The sequence below is a fragment of the Gordionus sp. m RMFG-2023 genome, chromosome 2 (genome assembly GCF_954871325.1).
Source record: "Gordionus sp. m RMFG-2023 chromosome 2, tfGorSpeb1-WG-v2, whole genome shotgun sequence".
NCBI classification, from domain to species: Eukaryota; Metazoa; Nematomorpha; class Gordioida; order Chordodea; family Parachordodidae; genus Gordionus; species Gordionus sp. m RMFG-2023.
Window position 1 is genome coordinate 26,677,518 of NC_088776.1, and position 15,287 is coordinate 26,692,804.

The following is a 15,287-nucleotide window of genomic DNA, read 5'->3' on the forward strand; positions in this document are numbered from 1 at the left end:
GGCTATGTCACTTTGTTTTTCAGTCAAAACCTGTCTTTAGCTTCGCATTTGAGAATTTTAACTTTTTAAAAAGTAAATATTGGCTTCCCATGTTAAATACTGGAAAATTAAAAGTTTTGACTTGAAAAATTTTAATTTAGCTAAGACTCCGCCTAAACATTGCCCAAAAAAAACAAGTAAAATTAAATCCTATTTTATAAACTCCCCCATAAGTGAAAAGATACGATCTCGAATAACATTTTCTAACCAATTAATGTTAGTATTATTAGAATTCATTTTGCAGTTTATATCTGTTGAATGGGCTTCTCTGACGAATTCATTTTCAACTTTATCAAGACCACCTTGAGGTTTATCGTAAGATGCTACATCTGACATACCCTTTTGAATTTAAATACAAATATATCATTTAAGTTTGCTCAAAATAGGTTTTGTATAGGTTAGATTGTGTCAAGTAAGATTGCATATAAAAATCATTATACCCGGTTTTTTTTTAAAAAATCAGTGATTTGAATCAATATTTTTAGTACAAATTTATTTACTAAATTTGATAAAATGGTAAAGACTCAGACTTCGATTGTTCCAAAATTAAATATTTTTAAATGAAAAAAAACTAAATTAATGTTCGAAAATATCGACCTAGTGTGGTGTCGAATATATTGGCCCACCAGAGCTGGTATGGGTCGCGACTTCAGCTATTCAACAAACTTATTCGGTTAGGTATATTGACAAAAAATCAAGATACGGCCCGGTATCGGAAGAAAACCGAAATTCTGTATATCTCTAGTTAACATTAAATTTTATAAAGTAAAATTAAAATTAAAATGCGAAAATAAAGAATTTTTGTTAATATCAATTAATCTACAGTTTCATGCTTATAAGAATATTTCTAAACCTCAGCATAAAAATATTAAATTTAACGTTAAAAACTGTAAGAAATGCCAAAATAAAGTGTTATTTCCAATGAAAAAAGTCTAACGCTAGCCTCTGTATCTAATGATCTTTAGCAAATACTTAAATACAATCATTTCTGCAGAGAAAATAATGAGTGCATAAAAAATTGATAATACTCCATTTAAGAAATTATTGGATTGGAAGAATTTTACATCTATCAATTAAAGGGAATAGAATGGATGTGGAAAGTTAACAAATCAAGTATTTAAATCTTCATCTAATCTCATGTTTTAGTGAATAAAAAAATTAATTTATCCGTGAGTCGCAAGATATGATTAATTATGTTTTCATTATAACCATAAAATATTCAACTCTTAAAGAAAAATATAATTCAGTTTATGAAATTAAAATATAAAAACAATAATTATAAGTTTTTTGATAATAATAATAATTATAACTTGCAACACTTGTCGTTCTTTTTCACCTTCCTCAATCTTGTTTTTTTTTGAAGTATTCATGTCAGCACTATTTTTAAACTCCAAACTCTTTTTAAGAATCGATTTAGTCATATCATCGACTTTCAAGCGTAATCGTAGACAAGTAATAGCATAAAACCAAAAAAAAAATATAAATTTATGTTTTTATTGTTTATATTATCAAAAATATTGGTTATTAAAATATTACTCTCTTGAGTTGTTCCAGGATGTAATATATCAGCCAAATGTAAATGGTGTTCCAGTGAGAAATTAATATTGTAATAATCATAATTGCCCTCGATTTTAGTTGTATCGGATTTTTTGTGGGGCATTAAGAAATTGGGATTATTTTTTATATCTAAATTCTAAAAAAAAAAATTAAATATTCATCCCATATTTAAATTTATTTAATGAAAGATAGGATATTCAGCATAATTTAGAACCTGAAATTGAACTGGCTTTGTTAAGATAGTTAAAGGCAATTTTAATGTTTAAATTTTTCTTTATGCAAATGTTTTCAATTACTTTAAAACTCTAAATACTTGTCTAATATAATTTTTATACAAAATGTCACAAACACATAATGGTGGCAGCGTAAAGCGTCTACTCACTCAACTTTTCTTATAGTGATGAATCCAAAATCATTTTAAAACAAAAAGAAAGATATAAAATATTAAACTTAAATTAACTTCTTAAAAATTATATAAAATCCAACTATAAAAATAAAAAATTTCCTCACAAATCCTATCTAAAAAATATATAATATAAACATACTGGCTTCTCACGAAAAAAATAAAAATAAAGGTAACGTACCAAATACATTATTTTAATATTTTATCATATTTTTTTTACCATTTTATTAAATATGCATTATGATATTTTTATTTTACCATATTTACCGTCTAAGGAAACTTAACTTACTCACCTAACTTTTATGATATTTTTATTATCATACTTTATTTTCAATAGTTATCTATTTTTATTAAGTTTATTTAAGTTAATAATCCTTGACCTTAACAGGTCATTATAAAAAAAATAATAATAAAACAACCTTAACAGGTCATTATCGAAAATATAAAAAAAAATAATAAATAAATAAAAAAATATATATTAAAAAAAATAAAACAACCTTATCAGGTCATGATCAAAAAAAAATAAGAAAAGAAAAAAGAATAAAATAAAACATAAGAGCAATTTTCTTAACCTTCAAAGGTCACGGTTAACCCTTTCGTGCCCAGCGAGATCATTTGTCATCCATCAAAATTTTTAATCAATTAATTTTTATATTTAAAGAAACTAATGGTTGGTACTTAGAGATATTAATTTATAAAACAATATTTATTATTTCGTATTTTATCTTTAACCTGTCAAAATCATTATTTTATTATATCAAAATCATCATTTTATTATATCAAAGTACAAGTATTTTGTGTTCATGGGAAATATGCCGAGCGCGAAAGGGTACAAAAGAAAATATACTATATACATATAAATAAAAAAAACTAATAGCAATTTTTGAACGGAGAACTAAAAAAAAAAGAAAAGAAAAATTTTATACAATAAGGGAAGAAAAACTCACTTGTACAAATATATACATAAAAAATTTTTTTTATAAAAAATAAAATCAAAAAGCAAAAAAAATAAAAATAAATTGTTTCAATGTCTAAAATAAATGGACGGAGTTGTATTTCCGATATTTGTAATATCTACATTGACAGAATTAACAGATACTTAAGTAAAAACAAAATTACAGATAAAGCTTATATTCTAACACAAAACCTTCCCGAAGATATCTATATTAAACTACAAGCGTTAAGTAGCGATGCAGAATTTAACAACTACGATTCTATAATAAAAAAACTTAAAATATTGTATCCTCAAAAGAATGTCAATAATAAAATCTTAGAGTTTTATAACACGAGTCAATCTAAGGATGAGAAATTTATAGAATGGGCGACTAAGATTTGCCAGCTAGGTAAGCAATGCAACTTTCCTGAGGATAGAGCCATTGAGAAAATCAAAATATTTACTTTATCAAAAGATATTAAACTTAAGATCAAAGATCTAAACAATATAGAGGAGATAATAAAAACAGGCAGTGAGGTAGAGGATATTGATACAGATATTATTTTTCATAAAGCTATTACTAAACTAGACACTTTAGGCTTGGATGATAAACCAAAAGCTGAGTTAGAGATAAAACGTATTATAGAAACCAAGAAGACGTCAGACGCGAAACAAATTAGCAAATACGATAATAAACAATTGGCACACTATGATAATAATTATGTTCAACAATGGGCTCCACGACCATATTTTGACAGTCAAAGATATTACAGCCAAAATAACTACTATATACCTCGTCATCAGAATTAGATAAGATACAACAATCAAAACAGATTCGATACTCACTACAGACCATATTCCAATAATTTTCGAAAAAGTTACCCAAGACATGATTACAACAACCACAGATTCAATCAACACAGTGACAACAGAAAATTTAATAATTACAGGCAATACAACGAGAGGTTTAATGATAGAAATAATGCAAGAAATTTTGACAGGTACAATCAAAGGTTCAATAATAACACGCAACAATATAGATATTACAATAATAATTATTCACAGCAAAGTCAAAACAATAGAGATTACATACAAAATACAAATCAACCATATGATAATAGATCACATTACAATTACAACAGAAATAACGATACTAGAAATCAGATAGAATATGGCAACAAGATTAATACAGTAAACATCGAAGAAGTTGATGAATTTAAAAGTGATAAAGCAGAAAACAAAGATTTTGACTTATTAAACATAAGCGTAAATAACATGACCGAGATTATAATGATAATGACAACAACGCGTATAAAGTAACTTTGAAATTGAACAACCTGTCAACGGTCATGCAGGTTGACACAGGTTCCAGGTTCTCAATAATACCTAGTTCGATAGCTAAGAAAGCAGGCGTCACTGAATTGAAGAAATCTAATTTAAAATTAACAGGCTATGACGGCTATCAAATCAGAATATTAGGGACGCCGCAGATCAGGGTAAATTACGAAGGAGTTAAAAATTTACAAGCGATCGTTGTTAATAGCAATAAGAGTCCATTACTTGGCAGAACTTGGCTAAGTGCCTTCAAGAATATTTTAAAAAAATTTGTAGGAAATATAGATGATGATTATTGTAATAATAAACTTACTAAACTCATACATGATTACAAACTAAAAATGGCCGATAAACCCATCTGCAAAACTAATATCAAGCTTCGCTTAAAGCAAGATGCCGTACCAAAGATAATATCGCCGAGAAGAATACCATACTCCAGAATAGATATAGTAGGTAAAGAATTAAACAGATGGATACAGGACAAAATAATAGAGCGCGTAAAAGATGTACGTTGGGCTAGTCCGTTAACTCCAGTCTTCAAGGATGATGGAAGTCTCAGGTTATGTGCTGACTTTAAAGATACAGTCAATCCTTGCTGGAGATTTCAAATATCGAATAGACGATTTAATAGCAAAACTATCAAAAGGAAACAATTTCACCAAAATCGACTTTAAAAGCGCATTTTGCAAATTCCCATAGATAAGAGCTCTAGGGACATATTGACCATTTCTACACACAAAGGATACTTCAGATTTACCAGACTACCCTTTGGTCTCAAAACTGCGTCTGCTTTATTCCAGCAGACCATTAATAAAATATTCGGAGACATGAAAGATGTAATATTTTATATTGACGATCTTTTAATAACGGGTAAAAATGACGAAATACATATAAAAAATATAAAGAAAGTTTTTGAAAGAATATTAAAATTTGTTCTCACACCAAATTTATCAAAGAGCGTATTTATGAAAACCAACGTCAAATTTTTAGGTCATGATATAGATGCAGAAGGTATACACCCTAATCGAAATAAAATTAGGGCTATAATCAACATGCGAGAGCCAAAATCTTATGACGAACTTTCTACATTTTTAGGAACTACAGAAAATTTTTGAATAATTTTGCCGACCTAGCAGACCCGCTATACAAAATAGTCAAAGAAAAATCGAAATGGAAAGCTGAACCTGCCAAAAATTTCAATGAAATAAAAACATTAATCAGTCAACCTCCTACATTAAATTATTTTAATCCAAACTTACGTATAGATATAGCTGCTGACGCATCCAAACGTGGACTTGGAGCAGTACTTTTTCATATAGAGAGCCGGAAAGGAAAAACCTATAGCCTTTGCATCAAGAACATTATTAAAGGCAGAGATAAACTACACAAATATCGAGCTCTTGCCATAATATTTGCAATTAAAGATTTCAAGAATACCTAATAGGTACGAAGTTTATTATCATCACCGACCATAAACCCTTGATTTACATCTTTTCCAAAGGGTTGAAAGAAAATACTTCGATGTCGATGCGTTTACAAAAGTGGAATATAGCAATGGGAGCTTATGATTTAAAATAATTCATAGAGCAGGCAAATATAATACAGTTCCTGACTGTCTATCAAGATTACCACTCAGTGTAGATAAGGAAATTATTGATAATATAAGTACGGACAACACAAAAAACGACTTATGGGATATTCCGATTAATTTTAATAAAGTATTAGAGGAAACACATAAAGACAAAGAAATATTGGATATCATTATAACGACATAAGGAAAGGTGACGGTATAAAAAACAAATCATACAAAAACATGGAAAATGAATTAAGTATTATAAATAATTGTTTGTTCAAAGAAAACAAAATTGTGATTCCTGCAGGCATGAGAAAAACTATGTTGAAGGAATTACACATTGGATGTTAGGTGCTGGAAAGACCATCGCATTATCCAAGGATTATATGTATTGGCCAGGTATGAACACGAGTATCAATCTTGAAGTAAAAAATTGTGAAAATCATGTAATATTTGGGCATCGAATCCCAATCAACATCCATGGGTTACTACTTCTAAACCTTTTGAAAGAATACATATAGACTATACTGGACCTTTTATCAAAAATATTGGTTAATAATAATAGATGCATACAGCAAATTCCCAATAATAACTCCAGTCAAATTTATTACAACAGACATCACTTTAAAAGAACTTATGAAAACAATCAGTATATTTGGAATACCGGAAGAAATAGTAACGGATAACGGTACAAACTTCACGAGTCACTCGTTCGATAAATTTTGAGATCACGGAATCAAACACACCCTAACCGCCGTTTACCATCAGCAGTCCAACGGTCAGGTGGAAATGATGGTGGATACCTTCAAAATTAGTATGAAGAAAAACATGGAAAGAGAGAACACCAATTTAGACATAGTAGAAAGGTTTTTATTTAATTATCGTAATACTCCGAACAGCTCAACAGGTATAGCACCGAGTAAACTATTATTTTCACATGATACAAGGATAAAATGGGATCTAATGAAACTAGTGATTAACAAAGAAAAAATGATGACAAAGATAACAAACACGAACAGGATAATAATGGTAGGAGACAACGTATGGTATAAAACATTCATCGAAAACAAATGGGACAAAGGCATCGTCATTAAAAAAGTGAGTGAATTATTATACAGAATAGACACCGATTGTAAAATAATAAGAAGACATATAGACCAAATAAAAAAAGATCATGCGAGACAGTAACGGTGAACGAACCGATAAGAAATTTTGGAGGGGAAAGAGATGAAAGACCTGTAAGAGCAAAACGTTTACCGAGTCATTTCAAAGACTATGTAATGAATGTCAAGGAATACAATATTTGGAAAAACAAATTATAAACACACGCGATTTAATAAACATTAAAAAATGAAATAAAAAAAATAAAAATTAAAAAAAAATATATAAAAAATAAAATAAAATGCTATAAAAATAATAATAATAAAAATTCACATTAAAAAATCAATTATCATTCTATTCTACTACAATTCATTAAATGATAATGATAACGAACAAAGAGACGAACAGAAAAACGAATAAAGATATGAACAAGAAGACGTATGATGAGACGTTGAGATGATGATGATGAATAGGACAGAAACAAGAGAAACTGGGATAGCAAAGAATTACTCAGAGAGAGAGATGTTAAGATAGTTAAAGGCGATTTTAATGTTTAAATTTTTCTTATTTTAATGTTACTATGCAAATGTTTTCAATTACTTTAAAACTATATATACTTGTCTTTTTTTATATACGATATATACATTTTATTTTTGATTGAAATTGAAATATAATTTTTATACAAAATGTCACAAACACATAAGGCTTCATCTGACACTTACTGAAATTTCAACTTGAGGAAAGATTTAAAAAAGGGTAAAGCTTATATTTAAATATAATCTAAATTTATTTAACCTATTAATGGTCAACGTTACATATCTGCAGCAGTTGCTATTCAATTATTTTTGACATAACTTTTTTAAGTTCAAATAATTTTAAAAAATGCTTTTATGGCCAGAGATTGTTCTATATCATAACAAAAAAATATTGGAAAATATTTATTTTTTGCAGAGGGACGATTTTTTAAAATTACAAAAAATATCTAAAATTCATTTTTAAATTATAACATCTAAAATTATGTAATTTTATTAGGACTGTGATTACTAACATTTCTAATACCTAAATAATTTGTAAAATTATCAAATAAAAATTTATGTACTATCAATTACGTATAACTGCTATTAATGATCTGCATCGGGCCTATTTTTTCAAGCCCGGCCCAGCCCGAAATTTTTTAAAGTTTTGCCGGCCTGGCCCGAACCCAATTCCAAGGTCCAACCCAACCCGGTCCGAATCTTTTTAAAAAATAGGTCCGGCCGAGCCTACTTTTGCAGATCTCTAACTGCCATAATCCCGAGGTAGGTTTCGCCATTTTTAAAATCGGATTGAAATTGAGCTATTATGCAAAAATATGAATCACTATAAAATAAATGTGTTCTGAAAAATAAATTTTTGAGATTTAAAATGTATATAAATTTATTACAGATTATAAAAAAACATTCAAAAAATTCAAATGTTGGAATTATAGATTAAATTAATGCGCAATTTATTAGACCAAATAGATCAAGTACTAATATTTTTTCTATTTCTATATTTTAAACAACACTAACAATAATAAAAACTATAAATATATTATATCTGAAGAGATGAGTATATATATGATATTAAATAGTATTATAATCTTTATTAAGCTGTGTCCAAAACATTAAATAATTTAAATCGAAAAACATGAAATAAGAATTTTTTAATAGAAAAATAAAAATATGGCCTATACAGGGATGCGAACCCAGCAAAATTTTTGCCCGGGTTCGGTTTAAGGTTAAAAAAAATAGGTGGGTTCGGTTCAGGGAAATATTTTTGAACCCGGGTTTGGTTCCGGGTTCAGCTCGGATTTAAGAATTTTTGAATTAATAAAATAAATATTCTATATTTAAAACATAATTAAAATACTAGACATAAATTTGGTATAAAAAATAAATTTTTTATTTTATTTATAGGCAAATATAGTTAAAAATACAAAGCATAGTCATGTATAGATTTAAAAAATTTTTATTTAGACGTATTTCTTTAAATTAACAATACCCAATATAATAATTTTTACTTTGACTTGTTCACTTTCATTTTCCTCTAATTAATAATCTTTGAGAATAAGTTATAAATTAAAAATAAATGGCGTAAAAGAATTTAATTGTTTAAAATAACAATCCAATAGGAATCTTTGAGAATAAATTTAAAAAATTTTTTAAATGGAGTAAAGTTGTTTAAAATTTATTAACACTTCACTTAAATGGAAATTTGAAAATATTATAAAATGTCAATTATTAATATTTGTATTTACAATTATACAAATATCTTATATGAATTTAAACAATACACTGAACCAGGTATTGTTAAAGGTTCTAAAAATTTTATACACGGGGTTCAGGTTCGGTTAGGGTTCAAATTTTTTCCCCAAAAACCCGGGTTTTCTTTTCCTAGTTGGGGTTCAGTTAATCCCTGGGCGCAATATATATAAAATTTTCAAAACTTTATAGATTTCCTTGAAGTTTCTAGGAATCTCTAAAACTGGTTTTGGACGCAACCTTATATACTTGTTTATTTTTTTAAAAATGATTTTAGCTTATGTAATTCAATCAAATAATTTAAACAGTAGGTAGTAATTTATTAAAAAATTTTAAATAGTCGTGCCGCTACTTATATTGGTATTAGCGTATTCGGCGCGCCGAAAATTGACGATATAAAAATAAACCGGTGCCGCTTATTTATATTTCGGCGCATTTAAAATTCAATATTGTATTTTGATTTTTTCCTATATATATGTTACAGATATACAACGTTTCAAATTTCCTATTTAGATTGGTTTTTTCGTGCGGATTTTATTTAAGTTAGTTAGGCCAAAATAAATAATGCTGCGTTGATCCACAAATTTTTCACCGATTCGATCCGATATTAATACAAACTAGGCTAGAAGTCTGCATTGGGCGGGGTTTCGGCCCGCCCGCCTATCTAATTGGGCGGGCGGATGGGCGGGTAAAAATTTTTTTAGGAATGGGCAGGTGGGCGGGCGGGTTAAAAAAATTGATATTATGGGCGGGCGGGTGGGTAGGTTAAGAAATTTAAACAATGGGCGGGAGGGTTAAGGAAATTTAAAATTTTTGTTTAAAAATAAACTAAAGAAAAATCATAATTAATTAAATGATCAATAACAATATTTCTTTTTTTATTGTACCAATCGTTTTTTTTTGAGTGAAGAACACTTTACTAGTTTTTCGACATCTTTATCTAATTGTTCCCACCATATATAATGTCTCGTAATGGATTTTAATACCCGGATGTCCCGTATGCAATATATGTAAAACACTTTTTTGAAGTGAATATGGAATGATTAATCTGCCATTCCAAAATAAAATACCGTCATCATTTTCTATTTCATCTATTCTTATTCTAAAAGCTTGTAATTCTGGTGATTGATTTTGTATATTTTTACCATTTATTAATCATTTTGTTGGCTTTCGTTCCCTCGTTGGATATCGGGGTTGAATTCTTTCTTGACTTGGTTCCATTGTTTATACTGTTTTTATCATCTCCTAGCTTTATTGATTCGGTTTCCACTGGTTCTTCCCTTGTTCGTAGTTGGGCGGCATGTTTTCCTATGATTTTTTCTTTTTTTTCCCTTTTTAGGGTTGTGATGGTGGATTCCCCTGGTATACTGCAATACTTGGTATATCTCTGCATTGTTTTTGACATCAACTACAGCTATTTACTAGTTTTTCGACCCACCATATATAATGTCTCGTAATGAATTTCATTGATGTAATACCCGGATGTCCCATATGCAATATATGTAAAACTCTTTTTTGAAGTGAGTACGGAATGATTAATCTGCCATTCCAAAATAAAATACCGTTATCATTTTATATTTCATCTATTCTATTCTAAAAGCTTGTAATTCTGGTGCTTGATTTTGTATATTTGTACCATTTATTAATATTTTTACTCTTTTTAAATTGGAACTTTTGCGGTTTCCTCTCTAAGTTCTTTTATTGATAGAGTTAATGTGTCATAAGTAAGATTTCTTATATATTTCACTGTTTTATTTTCACTTGTTATTCTATCATCATTTTTCTCTATTGGGTTTCGCGATAAAGCAACTGCAATTATATTATTAGCGCCATTCTTGTACATTATATTATAATCATATGCAGATAATTTATAAGCCCAACATAATAATCTTTTTGTTAATGAGCTTAAATCTGTTATTACCATATATCTTTATTAAAGGTGTTCAAATTTTAAATTTTCGTCCATACAAATAATTATGAAATTTTTCTAGGCCGTTTATTATTGCTTTTGCTTCTTTGTCTATTGTAGAATATTTCTTTTCAGCGTCTTGTAAAGTTCTTGAGGGGTAAACTATTGGAAATTCTATTTTTGCATGATTACAGCTACAAATCCTTGGTTAGATGCATCTGTTTCTAAAATTAACTCGAGGTCTGGTTTATAAAACTGTATAGTATTTTGTTCTGTTATATTCAGTATAACATGAAACGATTACAAAAATAGCAAGGTATTTTATTTTGAAATGGCAGATTAATCATTTCGTACTCACTTCAAAGTTTTACATATATTGCATACGGGACATCCGGCACTTGAAGAAGAGAATATACTTCAAACGGATATCCTACTTTGGTGGAAACGACAAGAATGAGATTTGCCAAAGCTATCAAGATTAGCAAGAAAAATATTGGCAATTCCTGCAACTAGTGCTTCTTCTGAATGAGGATTTAGCATTGCTGGAAGGTTTTTAGAACAAAGAAGAAAATGTTTGAATCCAGAAAATGTCGATTCATTATTATTTTTGCATTATAATTATATATAATAACAATTAAATATTCTATTTGATCAAATAAATTGTCCATATTTTAAATTGAATATTTTTATATGCTTAAATTAATTTCCTAAATTATAAACTTTTTGTAGAGGTGTAATGTTTAAATATTTTTATTAGATACTTAAAAAATTTAAAGAATGGCCATAATTAAATTTTATAAGCGGACTTGGGTTAAAATTTTTTATAAATAATGGGCGGGCAGGGGGCGGGTAAGGAATTTTAAACAAATGGGCTGGGCGGACGGGTATATATTTTTTGAAAACTATGGTTGGGCGGGCGAATTAAATTTTTTTTAAACATTGAGTGGGCCCAATGTAGACCTCTAAACTAGGCCTATTCAAAAAAGAATTCGAATCGAATAGTGCATTATTCATATTAGATTCCTTTAAACGAATCGAATAATTTATTATTCGTATTCATACAAATAATAAAATCTATTTGTATTCGATTGGAATTATTCGAATAATTGAAATGAATTTCTTAAATAAAAATATATCATATTTGATGTGTATTAAATTGTTGTTTTTGTTATTTATTGTAAAATGATTTTATTATTATTATTATTATATAATTTGAGATTAATTGAATAATAAATGATGATTATGATTTTGTATACGAAATAAAAGAATAAAAAGAATTCGATAATATACTACAAAATTTACATTACAAAAATGGCGCAGTCGATAAAAAGTCTAGGATTCAAACCTGTGTTACAAAGATTGGTACAACTTATTTCAAGAATTTAAAAACACACAACCAAGTTAAACATCATCACAAGAAAAATCTCTGTTATTAACAACAATAGGGTGTGATACTTACAAAATACTGGTGCACCTGTTAGTCCGGGAATCAAAGAGGTATTAGAAATACATAATATTTTAATCACATTTTCATCCCAAACCTAAATAATAATAGAGAGATATAATTTTTATCAAAGAAGATTTAGACAGATTGCTAAAAATAGGAATAACAGAAAAACATAATCATTCACTTTATGAATCACCCATGGTAATTGTTCAAAAGAAAGATAAAACATTACGAATTTGCGGAGATTAAAAAAAACTATAAATCAAAATATTAACATTGATCCATACCCAATACCAAGAATCCAAGATTTATTAGCTAGTTTGAGAAAAGAAGAGGAATTTTCAATATTGGACCTCTCAGATGCCTATTTTCAAATTAAAGTGGGGGAAGAGTCTCAAAAATATCTTGTAATCAATACGCATAGAGGATTATTCAAATATACAAGACTACCTTTTGGTATATCGTCTTCTCCAGCAATATTTCAACGAGCCATAGAGAATTTATTAAAAGGTTTTGAAGGAGTAGCTTGTTATTTAGATGATATTATAATAACCGGGAAAAATAGAGAGAAACACGAAACAAATTTAAAAAAGGTACTAAAATGTCTAGATGAAAATGGAATCAAGCTAAAAATAGAAAAATGTAAATTTTTTAAACAAAATGTCGAATACTTAGGACACAATATTTCAAAAAACGGAATTACAACTCCAAAAAAAATACTGAGGCAGTAAAGAATGCACCAGAACCAACAAATTTGAAACAATTACAGTCATTTCTAGGGTCATCAACATACTATTCAAAATTTATTTCAAATTTTGCAGCCAAAGCCAAACCATTATACAAATTATTAGAAAAAGCAGTCGTTTGGAGATGGACTAATGAATGCAAAGACGCGTATAAAAAAATAAAGCAAGAAATATGTAGTACTCCAATATTACAACATTATGATCCAAAATTACCCATTATATTAGCAACAGATGCATCAGCCATAGGAATTGGGGCAGTAAATAGAAGAGGGTAAGGAGAGACCAATTGCATTCGCCAAGAACGCTAAATGCAGCTGAAAAAAACTATAGCCAAATAGAAAAAGAAGCTCTGGCCATCATATTTGGGGTTACAAAATTCAAAGAATTTATATATGGAAAAAAGTTCACATTACAAACAGACCACAAGCCATTAATGAGTTTATTTCATCCAAGAAAAGATATACCAACAACATCTATTGCCAGAATAAAAAGATGGGCTTTATTATTAGCAGGTTACTAATATGAAATAGAAGTCAAAAGTAGTAGACAAATAGCAAATGCTGACATGCTATCTAGATTACCCCTAAAGGGAACTCCAATATCAGAAGAAGAAACGATAGATCAAATACAGGTGGGTGAAACACTTTTAAATGCAAGTGAAATTAAAAGAGAAACAATACGAGATGATATACTTTCTAATCTATACAGATATACAATAGATGGATGGCCAATAAACTATGATGCATGTTTAAAGAAGTATAGCCAAAGGAGAGGAAATTACAACAGAGAGAGGTGTTTATTATGGAGAACTAAAATGATAATACCACAACAATACCGAAACAACGTGTTGGACATGATACATCAAGGACATATCGGAATGGTAAAAATGAAAATGAGAGCACGACAATATGCGTGGTGGCCTAATATAAACCAAGATATAGAAACATGGGTCGAAAATGTAGAGAATGTCAGGAACAACACGATATGCCTCAAATGACAGCAATTCAAAATTGGCCAAAACCACCAAAAGCATGGCACCGAATACATATTGATTATGCTGGACCATTTCAAAATCATTATTGACTGGTAGCAGTGGCTGGCCAGAAATAGTTCCCATGGCTAGCACTACAACCGAAAGCACTATAAAAATATTAAGAAATATTTTTGCAAGATTCGGATTTTCCAAGATAATCGTTTCTGATAACGGACCCCAATTCAGCAGCAAAGATTTTAATGATTTTTGTGAAAAAATGGGATTCAATTAGTGCACGGAAGTCCTTACCATCCTCAGACAAATGGCATGGCCGAACGTTTAGTTCGAACTTTTAAACAGAGTATGAATAAAAGAAACGAGAGGGATTTAGAAACCAGTCTAGCTAATTTTCTTTACAATTACAGAAATACACCAGCGACAGAAACTGAACAGTCCCGCTGAAATACTACTAAAATTTAAACCTAGACTATTGTTAGATCAAATATTAACGGGGGAACAAAAAGTAGAAGTTAGAATACCACAATCAAAAATTCCAGATAAATGAAAAAGTTTGGTCGCGCCTTTAATAAAGAAAAAAAATGAGAAGAAGCCTTTATTAAAGGCTTACTCGGACCACAACGTTGTGAAATAAGTATACCGGGTAATGCGATTATACGTCATACGGACCAATTAAGGAAAAGAACCGAAAATATATTAATTGAAGAATACGAATTAGAAGAGGGAACTGGTAGAAGAGAAAACCAAAGAGATAGTAAACAAAGAGGATGTAATAAAAAATAACGATGAAATGAATTTAAAAGAGAGGGAGGAAGAAACAAGTCAAGATCGATATCCCAAAAGGATACGATCGAAACCAGATAGACTGGGGATAAATAATGTGTATTAAATTGTTGTTTTTGTTATTTTTTGTAAAATGTTTATTTTATTATTATTATATAATTTGAGATTAATTTGAATAATAAATGAT

The 15,287-nt window shown here is 28.8% G+C and overlaps 1 protein-coding gene across 2 annotated transcripts in view; it reads right to left on the reverse strand.

The window, feature by feature from the left end:
• Nucleotides 1–15,287, reverse strand: part of LOC135925141 (protein flightless-1-like) — a 102,878-nt gene that overhangs the window by 66,836 nt on the left and 20,755 nt on the right. For both annotated transcript variants that reach the window (XM_065460343.1, XM_065460344.1), the window contains 3 exons: nucleotides 1,576–1,732; nucleotides 1,350–1,468; nucleotides 248–378 (listed from right to left, as the gene is read on the reverse strand). In XM_065460343.1, the coding sequence (XP_065316415.1) occupies nucleotides 248–378; nucleotides 1,350–1,468; nucleotides 1,576–1,732 (407 nt within the window). The remainder of the gene's footprint in view (nucleotides 1–247; nucleotides 379–1,349; nucleotides 1,469–1,575; nucleotides 1,733–15,287) is intronic.